At 37.2% G+C, this 21,066-nt stretch overlaps 1 protein-coding gene across 2 annotated transcripts in view; it reads left to right on the top strand.

Annotated features, from left to right (window-relative positions):
• Positions 1 to 1,438: 1,438 nt before the first annotated feature.
• erbb3a (erb-b2 receptor tyrosine kinase 3a) overlaps positions 1,439 to 21,066 on the top strand; it is a 33,861-nt gene continuing 14,233 nt past the window's right edge. Inside the window, exons 1-12 of one of the 2 annotated variants that reach the window (XM_059329414.1) lie at positions 1,439 to 1,759; positions 11,453 to 11,604; positions 14,339 to 14,525; positions 14,852 to 14,977; positions 15,449 to 15,514; positions 16,137 to 16,255; positions 16,908 to 17,049; positions 17,217 to 17,330; positions 18,669 to 18,786; positions 19,291 to 19,364; positions 19,461 to 19,551; positions 19,718 to 19,741. In XM_059329414.1, the coding sequence (XP_059185397.1) occupies positions 1,666 to 1,759; positions 11,453 to 11,604; positions 14,339 to 14,525; positions 14,852 to 14,977; positions 15,449 to 15,514; positions 16,137 to 16,255; positions 16,908 to 17,049; positions 17,217 to 17,330; positions 18,669 to 18,786; positions 19,291 to 19,364; positions 19,461 to 19,551; positions 19,718 to 19,741 (1,307 nt within the window). In that variant the 5' untranslated portion in view covers positions 1,439 to 1,665. The remainder of the gene's footprint in view (positions 1,760 to 11,452; positions 11,605 to 14,338; positions 14,526 to 14,851; positions 14,978 to 15,448; positions 15,515 to 16,136; positions 16,256 to 16,907; positions 17,050 to 17,216; positions 17,331 to 18,668; positions 18,787 to 19,290; positions 19,365 to 19,460; positions 19,552 to 19,717; positions 19,742 to 21,066) is intronic. The other variant, XM_059329415.1, reaches the window with a different exon arrangement.

Raw genomic sequence — 21,066 nt, 5'->3', positions numbered from 1 at the left:
CTTCACATTGTATCAAAGTGTCCCATGAAAATATATAATAAAATATTTGCAGAAATGTGAGGGGTGTACTCACTTTTGTGATATACTGTATGTTGGTCACAGTCGACCACCTCAAGCTAAGGTGTGTTGAGTGAATTCACCTGGAAAAACACCAAGAACAAGGTTCTTTCTAACTCCGAACTTGGCCAGTGTTGGAGAGTGTGTGGTCATATGTCTGCCGGTCATTTTCACAGTTTCGGGGAGTGTCCTGAAAGATATCAGATCAATAATGAGCTCAGAGTTTGATTTTAGATTCAGTGTTATGTATTTGGGAAATATGCCAACTGAGCTGTAAAGCAGGACAAATATCTATTGCAAACAGCAGGTAGGATTAAAAAAAGAAAAGAAAAGAAAAGAAAAGAAGCAACCACCAGGAAATGGCTGAGTGAAGAGTCCCCTACAATCCCTGAATGGATAAATATAGTTCAGGAAATGTATATAATGGAACAAATTACTTTTCTTCTGAGACATGCCACTGAAAATGTCGGAAATACTTGAGAAACTGGAAACCTAATTTTAATCGGAAGTGATTCATTTATTATGAATGTATTTAGTTAAAAATATTTTGGCTTTGTATTAACCAAAGCTATGGAACATGAGGACCTTTACAATCATGGACATAAACAACCCACGGACCCCGAAACTGCAATGTTACAATGTTTTCATCACAGCATTTCACCTTCAACTATTATGACCCAGTCTGTTTGTCTGTTCTGTTTTTGTCAAAACAAACAAACAATAAAAACTTTATAAAAATGAGCTCATATTCCTCTGTTTAATCTAACAGTTAAATTTAATCCTGTGTTTAATGTGTAATAATTTTATTGTGAAACACTTTGTAGGCCATTTTTTGTTTTGAAAACTGCAGTATAATAACTTACTTAACTCCAAATTCTACAGACATACTGCGCACTAGGCAATAAATTATTCTACACCAAAACTATTTGACTTTGTATATAAAGAAATAGGTATGTATATTTTTTATTTTACAAAAAAAGTTCTTTAAAAATGTTTCCACACGAAATTATTGCAAGAAAACATAAATCAACAAAGAGAAAAATCACTTTTTTGGAAGAATGTTAAGATTGTATTGCTGCTAAATGCATCCATCCACGTGTTTCATGGCAAAAATCATTCCCATATGTTCCCATGTGGATGTGAGGAAATGAAAGTTACGTGCTCCTCCACCTTTTCCAGGTGTTTTCAGGGTTTGCTTGAGTCTTCCGAGGACAGTGAGCGCTGCGGCTGCAGGCTGGCCCCGCCCACATAAATCAGTGCCAGAGAAACAGACGCTCCGGCCGCTGATTGGCTGCGCGCTGTGCTCCAATCACTGAGCTGTAGTGATTCCTGCTTGTAATGTTAGGGCTCAGTTAAAAGTCAAACAGAGAAAACACAAACAGGTTGTCACAACAGGGCGGATTTACTTCTTAATTTAAATAGTCGAAAAAGGACGCGAAGGAAAGGAATAAACATCTGGATTAACTCAACAGCTACTGTTTCTAAATGGACTCTCTCGGATTGAAACGACCGAGGAAGATTTTTAAGAGAAAAAGGACAAACTTGGATTTTATTATTGTGATGGCCACGTTTGTTTAAGGCGTCACCAGCTAGGATATCAGTGTGAGGATGAAGGCTCTCTTGAGGAGGAGGGTGCAGCAGGTGCTGTGCGTCCTGCTGCTGCCGTGTACTCTGCAACTGTGCGGCGCGCAGACAGAAGGAGGTGGGCTCACACATACACATACACACACACACACACACACGATCAACTTTTCTGTCCATCACTTCTTTTTTTTTTATTACGTACGACTGTCCCAGAGTATGTTTCCCCCTGAACACCTACAGTACATTAGCTGCTCTGATGAAGGGAAACACCTGTCTACCCTCCCAAACCGCAGAGACGAGAACCTGTTCCGCACACGTAAAACTTGTTTGTAATGAGTCACCAGCACCTCTCCCACGACTCTCTCTCTCTCTCTCTCTCTCTCTTTCTCTTTCTGTGTGTGTGTTTGTTTGTTCATGTACGTCCTACATAGTGAGTACCAAAACAGGTTTTTAACCAACAGAGTGAGGACATTTTTGTGAAGTGAGGACATTTAAGCCGGTCCTCACTTCTTTAAAGGCTTGTTTGAGAGTTCAGACTTTGTTTTAGGGTTAAGGTTACAATTAGGTTTATGTTAGGGTTAGGATGGGCCATTTAGTTGTGATGGTGAAGGTTAGGTTAAGAATTAGGGTAAGGGGCTAGGGAATTCACTATTCCAATGAGGGCCCTCATAAAGATAGAAGTACAAGGATATGTGTGTGTGTGTGTGTGTGTGTGTGTGTGTGTGTGTGTGTGTGTGTGTGTGTGTGTGCGTGTGCGTGTATACTTTATCATGTTTGTCTCAATTGTTCAAGGCTTTGCGAGAGAGGAGCCCAACCTTACACCGTCTGTTGACCGACTGTCAGCCCATAAGGCATTTCCAATTAAATGGAAACCTTTGATGTGTCCAAATATCCATTTTCTCACTGCAGTCAGTGAAGAAGTATTCTGATGTATTAAGCAAAATAAGTAAAATATCTGTTAAAATAATAAAAGTCCTGCTTCAAGTACAAACACATAACCATGTTATCTTATAGTTTGTTGTCATTTTATCTTATTATTGTCTTTCTATCTTATACTTGTCATTTTGTTTTTATTATTCTTGTCTTATCTTTATATGACTTTTATTGCTGAGCTCACCTGTTCTCCGGTCAAATACATTTATTGGTCCCAATTTAAATGTACTGGTTGGTGATCTGAATGCAAAAGCAGCAAATCCTCACAGTTAAGAGGTTGCAACTTTTATTTTGTTATTTGAAAAATGATCAACAGATCATCACAACAGCTGCAGATTCATTTTCTGTTGAAACTCTGCTGCTGTTGCTAATTGTGATTTAAATAAATATGGTGAGGTTACAAAAAATGCAGTTAAAAGTATGAGATGGAAATCCTCAAGTACAGCACCTGGGTAAAATTACTTGTAAATATAACATTAAATATATTTTTTTAAAAGGTAGCCAAAGGTCAAGTAATTCCTCAAAATATAACATTGTGTGCACTTTTTGTTTGTCATAAGGGTTAAAGCATTAATGTACAAAAATGTCAGAAAAATATTATGCTTCATCCATTACAGGTATAATATTTGTCATGTAACTCAAAGGTTTACTTTTACATTTGAACAAATGTCTTGAGGTTAACTTGTATGTACTCAGTGATGTGTTTGAGGCAGAGAGAGTTGTGATTTGAATCCCAGAGTGAACTTTGACCTTGTGCTCCAGTTGCGGTCACCTGGCCGCAGGTGAGTCGAGTGGCACTCTGAGATTGAGAACAACAACGTGGCAGCTGATGCTCAGGTGACAAAGCCTCTGGCACCTCGATCAGGAACACTAAAACAACAAAAACACTCATGTGGAAAAACAGTTTGATCACACGAGAAGGAACATTTGATTGTTTGAAAGAGAGTCTTTACTTCAGCCAAAAGTTTTTTTAACTACTATTCCTACATTTTTAAAAACATAACAAAGCACATATATACCATGTTTGCTTTGTGTAAAGACATTCTTTACATTGAAGAGGAGCAGTGAGGCAAACCTTAGAATTTAATTTTACATTTTAAATTTTTGTTCAGTTACTGGTCAAGTCCTTCAAAAAAGAACTTTTCAGTAATTTCAGTATATTTTGATGTTTTTCTCTCATCAGTTCTGCTCTTTGAGCCAGTTGTTGAACGGGATTTTGTTGTGCAGTAAGCAGGCAGTTATGAACAGTGCTGGAATGTAACAAAGTACATTTACTCAAGCACTACTTCATTACAAATCTGCAGTATTTGTGCTTTACTTTTCCCCATTTCATGCAACTTTATACTTCTACATCTCAGAGGCAAATACTGTACTCTTTGCTCCACTACATTTATCTGAAAGTTTTCAAATTACAATTTGCTATACCCTTATTACTCAAATGGTGACTTTGAATGTGACTTCTCATGATAAACTGGATAAAGTTTTCCTTTATGTGTCGAAAAATGATCCTCCTTCTTAAGCCAAATAGATACAAAATACATTGACACAAACCTGCAAACAGTTGTTTTTCTGAAACCATGAACACTTTTTTAGAGATACCTGGTTCTCACTGGAGTGTGACGCTACAGCCATATGATTATCTAGTCTAGTCTAGTCTAGTGGTTAGCACTCTCGCCTCACAGCAACAGGGCTGCCGGGTCGCCTCCCGCCTGCAGCTCTTCTGTGGGGAGTTAGCATGTTCTCCCCATGTCAGCATGGGTTCTCTCCGGGTACTCCGGCTTCCTCCCACAGTCCAGAAACATGCACTTAGGTTTAATTGGTGACTCTAAATTGCCCTTAGGTGTGAATGAGAGTGTGATTGTCTGCATCTTTATGTCAGCCCTGTGAGAGTCTGGCGACCTGTGTACCCCGCCCAATGTCCCTGCGACCCGAGTGCGGATAAGCGGATAAGGAGAATAAATGAATGACTACTCTACAGTGTATAAAGGACTTAAAACGTGCAAAACCTAACACTCTGCAGCAGGAAAATGTATTGTACAAATTAATGCAGGAGTAATATTAGTCCAAGAATATATTTATATATATATATATATATATATATATATAGTAGTAAAACAATTATACTGCACAATGAGTACATTTACTTTTCTTACTTTAAGAACATTTTGCTGTTAATACTTGCCTACTTAAATCTTTTATTTATTTCCACAGTGTGGTATGAATACTTTAGTCTGAGTAAAGGATCGGAGCACTTCTTGCACCGCTGATTAGGAAAGTGGTTGTTGTTGTTATGTTGATGCAGTTGATGTTCAACCTGTACATCAACCTTTGTTTTATCATATCAGTTGTGATATGTGAGGTGAACTGCAAGGGCCATGTTAACCTTTAAAGATGGCTGTCATTTTAGATCCTTACTGCACTTTTCCTGCAGCAAGCTGATTATTACAAGGAAATGCTTATAAAGCACAAGATGAACACAAACATGTTCACGTTGTAATGAACAACACAGGTACTGCCAACTTACAGCACTTTCATTTTCAAATACAGCCGTTGTGCCAAGAGGAAGTAAAAAAAAATGTCCACATGTATCCTAATATATGACAAAAATATGATAAAGTGCATTAAATCAGTTTAATGTCTCAGATGCTAAATATGTGACTCAGATTGTATGTGCACAGCACCTCTTTGTTAAATCTGATTTCCTATTTTTAAAGTAAAAACAACAATAGGTGTTGCCTTTTTAAATATCTTGTGTACTTTTGCAGGTGTGACGTCTAAATAACTGATGTGTCAAAATGCAAATATGCTGCCGCTCCTGTTGGCAGAGCACACTGTGTTGCAACACTTCTGAGTCGCTTTCAGTCCATTCACTAAAGTTTGAGCATGTTGGAAACGCAGAAAATAAATCTTCCAAACTCAACCTGTGGACCAACGAATGCACCATGAAATGAAATAGTTAATGTGATCAGGTGTCTGTCTTTGTGTTTGTGAACGTGCATGTGTGGGTGCGCTCACTTGAGAGGTATGCAGTAATCTCTGGCATATCGTGTGCCAAGTTTCTGTTTACCTCAGTCATCGTCTCAACTGCTTTATTCAGCTTGTTTATCTCCTCCTCCCTCTTTTCTTTTCTCTCTCTCCCTCTCATCTGTTTGAAACCCTGGTAGCAGACCAATGAAAATAACAGCAGAACCTGATCTGTGTTTTCGTCATGTGTTGGGTTACACTTTGGTGCAGAGGACAATGGGGGCATTTTCTATGAGTTCATGTGCTGTATGTGATTGTTAGTGATGGAATAAAGTAGGAAGGCAGGCATACTGCAGAGTGTGTGAAGAGTGAGCAGACATAAAGTAAAGTGTCAGTGCAGACAGACGACAGACAAGCTTGGCCTCACATCTTGATGCACTAGTTTTGCACACTTTCAAAATAGGGCCATTGTGTGCATGTATGTGTGTAAATGTGTGTGTGTTCTGACTCTAAACCCTCCACCCATTCCCTTTTTTTCTCCCCATCATCCATCTGCCAACACTGAAAGTCCTCCTTTGACAGAAAAAACCCACTCAGCCTGTTGAGGTTTTCAGCAGCAGCCTGTGCATTGTCTATATGACCGACACATGCTGCATGTGTGCAAACCGGTTCGCCCCACTCTACAGCGGGCTATGCTTGAACTGTATGCATACTGTACATACATGTTGCTTGTGGAAGGTTCTTGAGTATTTCCCAACAGGTAATTCAAACGGTGCAGAGTCAACAGCTCCAGTCCTCCACTGATAGCTTAACTAAGGCGGGGTAGATAAAGAGCTTCACCCTTGAGCAGCTCGTAAACTGACATAATTTCAACTGAACTGCTTTTTAATGAGCAAAAGTTCCTGAAAGAAAATTAGTCATTGCAAGTCACTGTGATAACCAAGACAAGATTAACATCATGCACAACTCTTAAAGACATCATGTCGTGTGTGGTTTAAGGAGTTGACTGACTTGCAAGAAAAAGATTTAGATCTGCGGGTACTCTTCAGCCTCTTATAATCTCGACTCGTTAGGAATCTTGCTGTGATTTTTGACAACAACTCTTAATTGGATAAACAGATTAGTTCAGTTGTCAAAAGCAGCTTTCTTCAGTTTCACTTTTAGCCAAGGTTAAGGCCCATCACCATCTTTTAATATTTCAAGAGAGTTATTAATGCTTTTTATTACCTCTCAGCTAGACCAGTGGTGCTTAAACTGGGGGTTTAAACCCCTGAGGGGGGTCACAAGACAATTTTGTGTGGGACACCAGATGGTTCTGAAGAAAACACACAATAATGTTTGACTTTGGACACTGTGTTATATTTGGAGCACATTGGCAACGTAAAACTAAACTGTCATCCAAAATAATTATTTTGATTTAAAATGATCAATCAAACTCAGCAGGGTGATGCAACGGCTGTTTACACCAGGTTTGCAACTCTCTCTCTCTCTCTCTCTCTCTCTCTCTCTCTCAAACATCAAAGTGATTATTCTGCAAGACTTAAAAAGGTCGAGAACCACTGGACTGGACTACTGTGTGTGTGGAACAGATGTCTTGTCTCTTTATCGTTTGCAGTTAGTGCGTGATCACGTAACAGCATTAGGCTGAAGATATGCTTGTTGTTTAACCATGTTGTCACGAACACAACTGAACTGTTCACATTCTTCCCTGTGTACAAAGCGTGTGACTGGAGGTCTTCACTAGAGGGCACTCCAGGAAATTAGGCCGTATACTGGATTTGAAGGATGTAAATAACAAACATGGCAACACACCAGGAGGTTACTATATTCGAAAGATACTATAGAAGTTTCTAAACTGTCACTTCTATTGTTAATTCTGAAATCAGGCCAGAAAAAATAGAAAAAAAGAGTACTACTCCTACACTGCCTCTACTGTTCATGTATGTGTGGCATCTTGCAGACATGTAGTGTTAATTTCTGGTGACATGCATAAGTGACACTCCAAACAGACACAGGACATGCGAGGCAGCATATTGTGCACATGTGAACGTGTATTTAACAGCGAGTATATCTCCGGTCTTCCTTCTGAAGATACTATCTCACGGACCGTTGATGAGCATATGTTGGTAAAATCCAGTGGATATCCACTTCTGAGTCACTGAGAACACTGAATGTGAATTGTGGTGCTCAAAAAACTGAAAAATTACATTTAAAGAAATCCTAAGACGTTATATCTGACAAGAATGCCTCGAGTAGAATAAACAAGATTCCTCTGTTGTACTGCAGTGGTGGCAGGACTTAAACTAAATAAAACCAAAATGAGAATATGTGTTTTTGTGATTTGAGTGACCGATAATTTGGCACAGAGTCAATTCATGTGAACCCGATGTTCCCAGAAACACAATTAAGTGATTCTTATCAGGACTTTATGGACGTAAGACATGTTGGTTGCATCATCTCTCTCTCTCACACACACACACACACACACAAACACACACACTCACTGGGCTTTGACCCCCCTGCTGGGCCTTGTGAGGTTAATAATCATTAGCCTTTTTATGCCCTTGTTGATCCCGTTGTTCTACTGGGCTCTATTTGGACTCCGATGTCAGCAGAAGGAATGTGAATGTGTGTCGAGCACTTCCTGGTCTGACCTGTGTGGGGTTTAACAAAAACATTCCTCAGATCCTAACAACAAGATCAACAAGCAAGTCAATTCTCAACGAGAGTTCATGTGGTGCTTAGACTGAGGTCAAAGGGTCACTTCACCCAAATACCAACAACAGTAACCAAGAAAAATCCTTATTGCCTTTAGTGAGATACTTTTTGTTTTTATCCACTCAGGTTTTGAGACATTAGTCTTTGAGTTTTCTGCCACCACCAAAGAAAATGGAGGCCAACAGGATTTATTTATGTGTGATGCACAAAGATTCATTTGTCACATGAAATCCTATCAGCATTGGCATGTGTAGGGGGGGCCACAGGGTGGGAATGACCCCCCCTGGTCATCTTCAATTCCTCTCAAGCAGCTGTTTGTTTGGTTGTTACTGGCAAAACTCACCTCAGTGAGTCCGAGGCTTGCTGCATTTGAGGTTATACAGTCATTTATACAGAAGTTCAGTCACAGTTATTTGCAATGGCAGCAGTTCACATGAAAAACACTGCCACCCTGCTCATCCTGCTATTTGAATGTCTGTTTTATACATTCAATTTGTATAGTTGCAGGGATTTGATTGTTGAACATTGGAGTTTAATTTGTGCCTGTTAAAGCCTCTGTTTTTCTGTAAAGCCTTTCCACAATATTTTGGAGGCTGTTTGAGTGATTTACTTACATTCAGCAATTTGTGAGATTCAGTGTTGGAAGAAGTATTCAGATTCCTTACTTGAGTAAAGTATTAATACCACACTGTGAAATCAAAACTTACCGAAGTAAATGTAGAAAAGTATCAGCATCAAAATGTACTTAAAGTATAAAAAGTAAAAGTACTCGTTATGCAGAATGGATCCACTCGGATTGTTTTAAATATATATCCTTTATTTAACCAGATAAAAGTCTCGTTGAGATTTAAAAAATCTATTTTCCAAGAGAGACCTGGCCAAGAAAGCAGTATAAAAAGTGACAAGTTACAACATTTAAAGAAAATGTATTCTAAATACATTATTAGAATATTTGTATTGATGCATTTATAAAAGCAATGTTTTATTGTTTAAAGATAGGACTCATTTTGACTTCTTAATAAACTGTTATGAAAAAAAAGTCTAATCACTTTAAACTGATCATGTTTTTTTATGTTAAATTTTGACCTGTGAAGTAACTAAAGCTAAATGTAGTGGAGTAAAAAGTACAATATTTGCCTTAAACTGTAGTGGAGTAGAAGCATAAAGTTACATAAAATGGAAATACTCAAAGTACAAGAACCTCGTAATTTTACTAAAGTACAGCACTTGAGTAAATGTATTTAGTTACATTCAACCACTGGTGAGGTGTAACACTGATGCTGGGTAATGAGGCCCATTTATTTAACCATTTAACCATTTATTTATGAAGCAGATCTCAACTGCCACGGGCACACTATTATTAAAAAAATATAATTTTATGCTGAACCTTTAAGATTTACGTGAAGTAAAACTGAGGGCCCTGACCATTTAAAAAAAAACATCTCCAGACCAAAAGCATTGGATATTGTGTTTGTCACAATATGTACAGTAAACAAGTTGGTGTTTGTATGTTTTAGGTCAACAGTCACGTTTAATTCTCTGTCCTCTCTGCTGCTTCTCTGCTGCCTGACATTTGAATAGCAAAGCAGCCTTCGAGTGACGCTGAACTCCCACAGACCATAAACAAGGCCTCGTATGTTTGTCTCAAAGAAGGACGTACAATCCTCAGCTTGTTTCGCACTGTTACAGTACATTCATTGAAATTGTGCGAGCAGAACACAGTGGTTTGTAGTAAGTAGCATAAAACAGTCTTTATAAAGGACATACTCTGCTGCTTCATAAATGATTTAACAGAATACGCACAGTTTTATTTGTATTCTGAAACCAGTGTGTAAACATCAGTGAAAGCTTTTCTTGTTGACCTGTACTTTACCCGTTCACATGCGGCAAAGATGCATAAAAAATACTGCAACATGATGATACTGCAACATTGTCTGTATGCAGTGAGTGAAAGAAATTATTGTGTATTTTTCTCACTGACAACAAATCAAATTATCATCATCAAGTCATGAAATGAGCCGTACAACTTACTGTGTTTACTCCAAGATGTGAGTTTTTGTTATTATTGTTTTAAAAAATTGAATTTCTTGCTGCTGGAACAGAACCTAGGACTTCCAGTTCTCCACTGGTGTCTCTATATACTTTCATGTTTTTTTAAGGGCTGCATAATTCCCTTAACCTGCTGGGCACTGTATCAAACATGACTAAAGCAAGAGTAAATCGTGTATTTGCTGGGAATTATTTTTGATACATACAGTCATGGAAAAAAATATTAGACCATCGTTTTCTTCAATTTCTTGTTTATTTTAATGTCTGGTACAATTAAAGGTACATTTGTTAGGACAAATATAATGATAACAACAAAAATAGCTCATAAGAGTTTAATTTAGTCTAGACATTTATCATAGTTTTCATGATAATAACCAAAATCATTATCAAGAAAACCATGGAGAATGGCTAGATATCAGCTCTTAAATTAAACTCTCATATTTTCTTGTATTTTGTATTATATTTGTTCAAACAAATGTACCTTTAGTTGTACCAGGCATTAAAATGAACAAGAAAGCAAAGAGAAAACCAGGGTAGTCTAATAATTTTTCCTCGACTGTATTTGAAGATATGGGCCATGCCAGTGTAACAGTGAGACTCGTGTGTGTTTAGTGATATCTTTTGGATGAAAGTAGAGCTATGAGCTCTACAAGTAGCCAACTACACAAACAACACTAAAAATAAAAACCCATTTATAGAGGTGAAGGGGTGCAAGAAAATATTGGTACAATTGAGTATAGTTTTATAATACTGTACTGATTTTAAAAAACACCATATCAGTTTTTAATTTAAAGTTTACGTGCAACAATTATTTGCAGTCAGATTGCACAATAAAATATTGCAATGATCTTACAGGGACTGTGATAAATGCAAATTCAGATCCCAACTTTTTCTACTCTGCTTTTATGCAGATGGTGGTGTGTTCTGTATACTATGACAGCTTTCCTAAAATTAGGTTAAAATCATGATATATCACCTGTTTGTAGGATCACAATATATTGCTGTATAATCATATGTAGCATATTCATGCCAAAACATGCAGGCATAATTCATTGTTGGTGTTTTGAATTGATTTGTCTACCAAAAAAAAAAAACATGAAATGTGATAAAGACGGTCATTAATGAGAGTCATTCTTTACTTTTTCAGTTTGTCTCGGCACCCAGAACTTACTGAGCTATACAGGAAATCCAGAGGAACGGTACAACCAGATGAAGGAGACGTACACCGGCTGTGAGATCGTGATGGGAAACCTGGAGATCACCATGATGGATCACACCAGAGACTTCTCCTTTCTGCGGGTAACACACATCAGTGCAGTACCAGTTCAAAACGTGTCTGTTCAAAACGGGCCGATCATAGATAGATAGATAGATAGATAGATAGATAGATAGATAGATAGATAGATAGATAGATAGATAGATAGATAGATAGATAGTTAGATACTAGGCATACGTCAAGTATGCCTAGGTTGTTTTATTGTAAATAAAAATACAATAAAAAATAAAGTGTCTAAAGAAGGAGTATGTATTAAGGAATAGAATAGAATTCCAGTGCAGAATAAATATGAATATACAATATAAAAATGTTGGTGCTATGAAACAAATAAGGTGCAATGAACAGTGTGCATAAAAAACACATAAAGTGCATAGCGACAGTATGTAATGAACCAGACTATTATTTGTTATTGTACAGTGTGATGGCATTTGCAACACTCATCTTAATAACTTCTTTCTTGAGTCCTGAGTAATACACCTGTCGTAACATGGTTGAAAAGCTGCAACGATTAGTTGACTTATTGATAAACAAACATTTCTCCCACCTATTTTGATAATCAATAAATCTTTAATTAATTTAGATTCCCTTATTAGTCTCTTAATGGGGAAATTCAACCTCTGCATTTAACCCATCCTTTTTTCACACCAGTGAACACACCATGCTAAGGAGCAGTGGGTAGCACGTTACTGCACCCAGGGAGCTGTGTGGGGGGTTAAGTGCCTTGCTCAAAGGCACTTCAGTCCTTGACCTGTCAGTTCTAGGCTAGAAAATGTTGTTTTCAGCCCCACAAATATGGGGTTTTCTGCTATTGTCTGTTTTAAATCATATTAAACTGAATATCTTTTGAACAAAACAAAACGTTTTAAGACCTTGAACTCTAAGATTTCACATTTTATTACATTTTATAAACGATTAATCAAGAAATTAATCAGCAGACAAATCAGTAATGAAAATAATCATTAATCGCAGCCCTAGTCATTTGCTAACAGCTAATTATTTGGGACCAGGCTATTTCTAGTAACGAAAGCAATTATTTAAAAAAATAATTGGAAGAGCGCAACGGTCTTACAAATTACTTGTTGTTGTTTTTTCCTGAATTTGTACAATTTAACCAATAATTACACACACTGTAGTAAGCGAAGCAATGTGTGGGCCATGCCAAAATCACATACATATAATTAAAAAAACAGTATTAAATGAAGGAAACACATTTGAAGAGACTTATCATTGTACTGATATGTGTTTAAATGCTTGGCCATTTATAATAAGACCACAGAGTTTCATTATTTTGGTACATTTTCATGATGACTGAGCGATTCCGATGAGGACACCAAAGGGCACTATTTTAGTGATATTGACTCTGCTAAGTGCAAAGTCGGATGAACAGTTGTTGAGAAAAAAAGGACAGACAGGCAGAGACTTCTTCCACTGTAGTGAGATGGAGACATCACAACAAGTCAGAGAGATTATGTGTCACTGAGAAAAAGTTCATGGTAACCAGTCTAGACAGGGATATGGATTAACCTGATGCCAAAAAAACAAAATCCCACATCTGAGCTGTTCATCATCCTCTGTCTCAGATGCACAATGAGCTCATTTATGTCGCCCTCCGAGTCCTTTTGTAAATCAATCACGGCACTACAGTCATGGTGACTAACAACACAAGCAAAACACGCCTCTGCTGCCAGGTCGTGACTCTGATAAGTCACTGCGGTTAACAAAATCAAAAGGAAAGTCTGTATTGATCTTTTGGTCATTGGATTTTTGGTCCACAAAAGGATAGTAAAAAACAAGTGGTAATTTTCGTTTTAAAATACAAACATTAAAATTGAAATACAAGGCTTTTTGATTCATCCGGATCTGAGGGGGATAGACTGTATTTAAAACATGATTTTATTTTGTTTTGTAGTTATAATAATAAAAATTGAAATCAAAACATCGCCAAGCAGCCAGCTCACTTAAGACCCTGTGACTCTTACTTTGAAGGGGAGTGGTCCCTGTTACCGACTCTGGACTTCCTTTTTCAGTTTTCATCATACGACTTAGATAATCGAACAAACTTACGTTTTGAGCTTTTTTACTCAGACAACGAGAAAACAAATATGCATATTTACTAAGATTTGAAAAGAGGAATAAACTTTATTTACCGACCATTCGCGCTTTTATACTGTAAATGACAACTTCCGGTCGCAGAATATGAAATAATCATAGACTGTATAAATAATGGACTTAGTGACCGTGACGTCACCCATTGGTTTGTTGACTGCCTGAGTTCATCTTGTTTCCAATACGAGGAGCAGACCATATTTGGACTGTGGAGGGATCTGACGACACTGACTACACGCCTCTCTACATCATATTGTCTTGAAGAAGATTTTTTTACTAGCTTTTCTGACCATAGTGTTTCTGAGGTAATAAATCAAGTGAGAAGTTTTTTGGCAGAATGCAGGCCTAAGGCACTTCCTGGCTTGCCTCCCTGCTCAGACCCGGAGGTTGCCGCCTGGAAATAACAAGCGTTTTTTCTATTTAAATCTTTGTTATCATAACTAGAAACTAAAAAATCAAATACATTTTATCTATCCGCCTGTCCCTTTCTGACCCTGATGTATTGTATTTTGAATCGAAAATCAAATAACCACTCGTTTTTTATTTTTTAAATATTTAATACTTTTGTGAACAACAATTCCAATAACCAAAAGATACACAGACCCTGTATGTCCTTTAATTTCTTTTTATCGTTATTCTATACCCCTGCAGTCAATCAGAGAGGTGACGGGCTACATCCTGTTCGCCCTCAACGAGTTCAGCCACCTGCCCCTGGACCACCTGCGTGTCATCAGAGGCACCACGCTGTACGAGGACCAGTACGCTTTGGCTGTGGCGGTCAACTACATAAAGGAAGGGCAGCATGGCCTGCGGGAGCTGGGCCTGACACACCTCACAGGTACACAGGAAATCACTGGGTTAGTGTGTTTAAGTGTGGGAGGCTGCCGGAGTGGAGCAGATAAGGATGTGACACTCGGTTACTGACTGTTGGAGCTCCCACGCCCACACAGCGCGGCCACACCTTCAGAGTACCGGTCACAGTGATGTGAAGTCGCTGGAATGTCTCAACTGTCAGTGTAACATGAGCTCCAGCACATTGTACAGAGTTTTTTTGAGCCCCAGTAAACAGCGAATGGCGGAGTACGATAGCATGAGTCATGGACCTGTTTGGGCTTGCGTTGCTAATTATCTTTCCCCATTTAAATGTTTGTGTGCCGCCCACAGAGATACTCAGGGGAGGAGTCAAGATCATCCAGAATAAGTACCTGAGCTACGCCCCGCAGGTGAAGTGGCTGGATATAGTAAAGGATCCATCAGCTGATATTATGATTGACGACAATGGGCCTGAAAGTGAGTGGAATAGCATAAATACATGTATGAGAGTCAATTACAGTCATGGAAAAAATGATTAGACCAACTCGTTTTCTTCAATTTCTTGTTCATTTTAATGGCTGGTACAACAAAAGGTGCATTTGTTTGGACAAATAAAATGATAACAACAACAATAGCTCATAAGAATTTAATTTAAGAGCTGATATCTAGCCATTTTCCATGGTTTTCTTGATAATGATTTTGGTTATTATCAAGAAAATCATGGAAATGGCTAGATATCAGCTCTTAAATTAAACTCTTATGAGCAATTTTTGTTGTTATCATTTTATTTGTCCAAACAAATGTACATTTAATTGTACCAGCCATTAAAATGAACAAGAAATTGAAGAAAACAATGGAGATCTAATAATTTTTTCCATGACTGGACATTTCATTTTAAATATTTAAAATGTGAAAATGCATCTGCTAATGATACACTTTTTGTTTTAGAGCCTTGTCACAAAGCATGTGGAGGCCCTTTATGTTGGGGTCCAGGAAATGACACATGCCAAATCTGTGAGTGATTATTATCATTATCATTATTATTATTATTATTATTATTATTAGTTGTTCTTGTTGTTGCTGTTATAGTAACATGATGTACATATATATATACATTTTTTCTGAGGCCTGTAATATTTTTATTTAAATGTAATATTAATTAGCAGATGAACAATAAATCAATCTGGATCAATATCAGTGATGCAGAGTCAAATTGTTGATACATATCTGCATGAACTTTAAGATTTATTACTTTATTTTGAAATTTCCACTTGGTATTACTTACTATTTATTTTTAAAAATAGATGGTTTTTCATTCAAATCAGAAATAGAATTCTCAATCATATTATAGTTGCTTTTTGTGAGTTAATATAAATCATAAATTAATATGAATTCAATTGTCTTTGGCAGACTTTAGGATATCATTGTCTAAAGAATCTATCTAATATTGTATCATGATGAAACGTATGATATTAATGTCAGTGCATATATGTAACATGCATTTAAAATCTTATAACCATGGCCTTCTTTTTAGCTGAAAAAGTTGCACCTGTATTGATGTTGTAAGAGCGGGTATGGAGGGTAAAATCACTATGAATTAATGCAGATGAACATACTCTTAACTCTTTTCTTCCAGTGACGAAGACTGTGTGCGCCCCTCAGTGTAACAGTCGATGCTTCGGCAGAAGCCCGAGCGAGTGTTGTAACATCGAGTGTGCCGGCGGCTGCAACGGCCCGCTGGAAACAAACTGCTTTGTGAGTCTGCACTTTAATATGGCCTTTTAACACAGAAGACACTTTGACTTGTCACAGGAGGAAAAAGCACAGCTGGAGGTGCACAGGTGCATCTCAATAAATTAGAATGTCATATAAAGTTTATTTATGTCAGTAATTCAATTCAAAAAGAGGAAATAACACATTATATAGATCCATTACACACAGAAAGAAACATTTCATATCTTTATTCATTTAATTTCTTATAATTATAATGATTATGGCTTACATTTAATGGAGACCTAAAATTCAGTGTCTCAAAAAAATGAATATAACAAAAGACCAATTTCAAAAAGTTAATATGGAAATGTTGGCCTCTGAAAAGTATGTCCATCTATATGCACTCAATACTTGGTTGGGGCTATTTGACTTGGACTTTTCCACGATATTCTAATGTATTGAGATGCACCTGTAAATAATAACAATCAATAATTGCTGAATTCCATTTAGCTGCTTCTGTTTCAGTGTCCTGGTATTGTGCATGCTGACTCAAACTGTCATGACGTACTGAGACATTTGTATAGAACAGAGCCATGGTTAATGTTATTAGACACATCTGCAGTTTTCTGATTATGACAAATTCATGACAAAACAAATTCATGAGCTGTGTTGCTGATGTTGTGACATTTTACAGGCCTGCAGGAACTTCAACAACTCGGGCGCCTGCGTGCCTCTGTGTCCACAGACCCTCATCTACAACAAGCACACATTCAAGCTGGAGCCTAACCCCAACGCCAAGTACCAGTATGGCTCCATCTGTGTGACCCAGTGCCCACGTGAGTCCTCACAAACGCTGCCTTATACATGCACACACACTCACAGTTTGTATACAGTTACTGTTATCTCCAAAGAACCAATGCAGTTTGTATGTTTCTACATGATTTTTCATAAAGCAGCAGTTGGTAGTGTACACAGTTGTAAAATATTTTTTCCTTTTTTACAGCTAACTTTATTGTGGACGGCAGCTCATGTGTCAGCACTTGCCCGGCTGGAAAAATGGAAGTGCCGAAAAACGGAGTGAAAAGATGTGAACCCTGTGGAGGCCTCTGTCCAAAAGGTATTTAAGATCATTTAACAACTTGTTCACAATTCACTAAAGGCTGTTTGTTTTTATGCAACTGAGGGATAAGCTAAGCTAACAGTGTCCCACATTGGACAGCAGAACTATCTTTTACAATGTTAAAGAATGTAAAAATACGTTTTGCAAGTAGGAGTTCTGCATTGTGCAAAATTTTTATATTTTTTTTGTATTGTTGTGCATTATATTATTATATACTAGTGCAGTGCCCTTAGGAAGTATGTATTCGTTAGCATGCTAATCTTGAGATAGCACATTACGCAGTATGCTGCACTAAAAGTACATTAACATGAACCCAGTTAGCTGATATACTATATTGCATGTACGTATCTAATATGGAATGATTATGGGCATTACGCTAAGCAACATGAATGTCATACCTGAATTACATAGTAATGCAACATAAGAAGTGAATAAAGCTAAATCTCCGCTTAGCATGCTAATCTTGAATAACAGAATTTGCACATTACATGCAGACCATGACAACGTCTGCAACTCTATAAAACACTTACTTTTCATAAGGTACACGCACACCATCCAGCACATACACATTGAACAGGGATATTCGCTGGAAACTATTTGAATATTATTGGAAAATCGAACTTTGTAGCGCACATCAAACTCTGAAAAATAAGTAGGCTAAATAGACTTACAGATGAGATGAGTCAGCCGTGGAAATCCAAAGCGAATTGGGTTTCTGACCAGGTGTAGGCCTATCACACAATGGGGCGTCCAATCAGAAACAGTCCAATGGCGCAACACGTCCTGCATAAATAATGATGTTTTGAAAAATGAATTAAAAAATCTTCAAAATTGAGGATGCACACCTTTGTGCCATGCGCAAGCCACATACGAAATATACGAGATATGCCCTAGACACACACACACACACACACACACACTCACAGACGCTTTTTGCTTTTATAGATATATTGTCTAGTTGGTTGAGATGGATCTGATTTAATTGCTTTACTATATTGTTTGGTAGTTAAATCTACAAAAAAGTATCAGATTTTATTTGTCAATGTCATGTTTTATATGTAAAATCTTCTGGAAATCTGCAAAGTGAATAAAGCTGTCAAATAAATGTATCTGAATACAAAAATATAATACATAAATGGTAATGTACAGTGAGAGGGTCATTATTGTGAAATAAAGCCTGACGTGGTGACGCAGGAGGCTATTGCAAGATCTGTCCACATTCATCTCTCAATATATTTCTGAATATAATTAACTTTCCTGTTATTATACTGATCAAAATAACTTCATATGCTTTTAACCTTTAATTTCTCGTCTTTTTCTTCATCTTCTCACCAGCTTGCATTGGCACAGGAAGTCCGGACAGACAGACTGTCGACGCTCACAACATCGACAGTTTCATAAACTGCACTAAGATCATGGGCAGTTTGCACTTCCTGGTGACCGGGATCAAAGGGTAAACCTCTACAAGTTGCTATTAGTTTTATTAAAATACAACATACAGGTGCATCACAATAAATTAGAATATCATGGAAAAGTCAATTTCCAGTAGTTCAAGTCAAATAGCCCCAACCAAGTATTGAGTCATAAAGATGGACATACTTTTCAGAGGCCAACATTTCCATGTTAAACATAATTTTTAAAATTGGTCTTTTGTAATATTTTTTTTTGTGACACTGAATTTTAGGTCTTAATTAAATGTAAGCCATAATTATTATAATTAGAAGAAATTGAATAAATTAACTCATGAAATGTTTCATTCTGTGTGTAATGGATCTATATAATGTGTCATTTCCACTTTTTAAATTGAATTATTGACATAAATAAACTTTTCTATGATATTCTAATTTATTGAGATGCACCTGTATATTTTACTCTATCCAGGAGGTTAATAAGTATTTTTGTCTGTGCTTTGTGGATTCTTTTTGCATTTATTTTTTTCACCTTTTTTCCCTCAAAGTGATGAATACAATGGTGTGCCAGCCCTTGATCCAGAGAAACTGAAAATCTTCAACACTGTGAGGGAGATCACAGGTATGTGTGTGTGTGTTTAAACTCTGTGTGTACTCTTTTATTGTCATGTCAGTGATTTCAGGCTGGTTAAAGCTTATGGAATGTCTTTATTTTCAGACCTCCTCAGCATCCAGTCCTGGCCTGAAAACATGTCTGACCTGTCAGTCTTCTCCAACCTGGAAACAATTGAGGGCAGAACAATTTTCAAGTAAGCAGCAATTGTTTTTCTCTCTTTGTTGTACCGTTGTTTTGTTTTTACTTGCTGACGTGTTACTATCATGTTGTTGTTTCCATCACTAAACCTTGACTGGCATGAACCTGATTGTCTTGTATCTCTTTGCTTTCTTGTTATATCTCATTTTTTCCCCGTGTAGAGGAGTGAACTCGAGGAAGCACAGGTAAAGATGTCACATGCCCGACTGTAGCCGCCTCTTCGTGCACATAAACATCTCAGTTTTAAATTATTTTCCCTGGTTTAGATATTATTATACCACATTATTCTTACAGGGCATATTCAGCACTGTGGTGTGTGACTGAGTTGGTGGTGGGTGCAACTCTTAAAAGAGTTTAAATGGTTTTCTTGCATGCTCGTTCTGAAAACTGATCTGTATTTGGCTGGAAAATTTGGGATGTCTGGTTGTATTTTATGGTCGCAAAGAAAAACAGCAAGAATTTCAAATCTGTAAGCAACTGAACCCCTTATTGCAAAGTTTAATCACTTCTTACCAATGACAAAATGTTGAAATGTATACCTGTTGTATCACAGAGTTAATAATGTAGCATTGAGCTTTTAGTTTATGTGGTTTGTATTCCTCTATGACCTTTTCAGCAGGTTCAGTTACAAGTTCAGGTGCATTACAAGTTATGCAGTCTCAAAGACATGACATTAGAGGTCCTATATTTTATTGGGGTTAAAAAATAATCAGAGAAGCTATACTGAAAGTCCTCTGAATTCAAATAATGTATAAAAAATATGGTTTCTCAAATTGATTTGGTGAAATTCAGACCCCAAAGTTAAACTACTACTACTAGCAGGTTCTGATGAGGTGCTGGTCACTTATTTTTAATTATTTTGTTTGTATGACTTTGTGAACCTTAAAATATATATATGCACCTAATATCATGTTTTTGAAACTGCAAAACTATATTAGCTTCTGAAAAAGGATAAAAATTCAGACATTGCTGTCAAAGTAAAATGATAAGTTGCAGAGGTGTGGACTCGAGACACAAATTCGATGACTTGAGGCTCAACTTGACTTCACTTTGGACTTGAACCTTTTGACTTCCAAATACACGGTCGCCCGAAAAGTTGGAATTAAATATTGCTGGCCTCTTTCCATGAAATTATTCTGACAATGTGATTTATTCTTGACTGATAAATTGTATATCTTCTCAAAACAGTTGAAAATGAAACCATAAATAACAGAGGATTGTGTCTGAAAACAAAATTATTCCAATTTTATGGGCGACCGTGTACTTGACATCTTTCCCCAAGCCAAATGTTTTTTAAAAAGTGTACCGTGAATCAATTCATGTCCTCTAATTTACTGAATTAACTAATGCTGTTCAGTCCCAGCAAGTCTACACTTCATTTGTTTGAACCTAAATTTAACAGCAGCCAATCAAGTTGAAGTAGAGAACCATGAAGCACTACTGAGGACCAGTTGGTGCCAGTTTCACTGCTGTTAAAATACCTTTACATTTGATAAAGAGCATTTTACGA

Source organism: Centropristis striata, chromosome 3 (genome assembly GCF_030273125.1).
Source record: "Centropristis striata isolate RG_2023a ecotype Rhode Island chromosome 3, C.striata_1.0, whole genome shotgun sequence".
In the NCBI taxonomy this organism is placed as follows: Eukaryota; Metazoa; Chordata; class Actinopteri; order Perciformes; family Serranidae; genus Centropristis; species Centropristis striata.
This window is presented reverse-complemented; position numbering and strand designations above follow the sequence as displayed.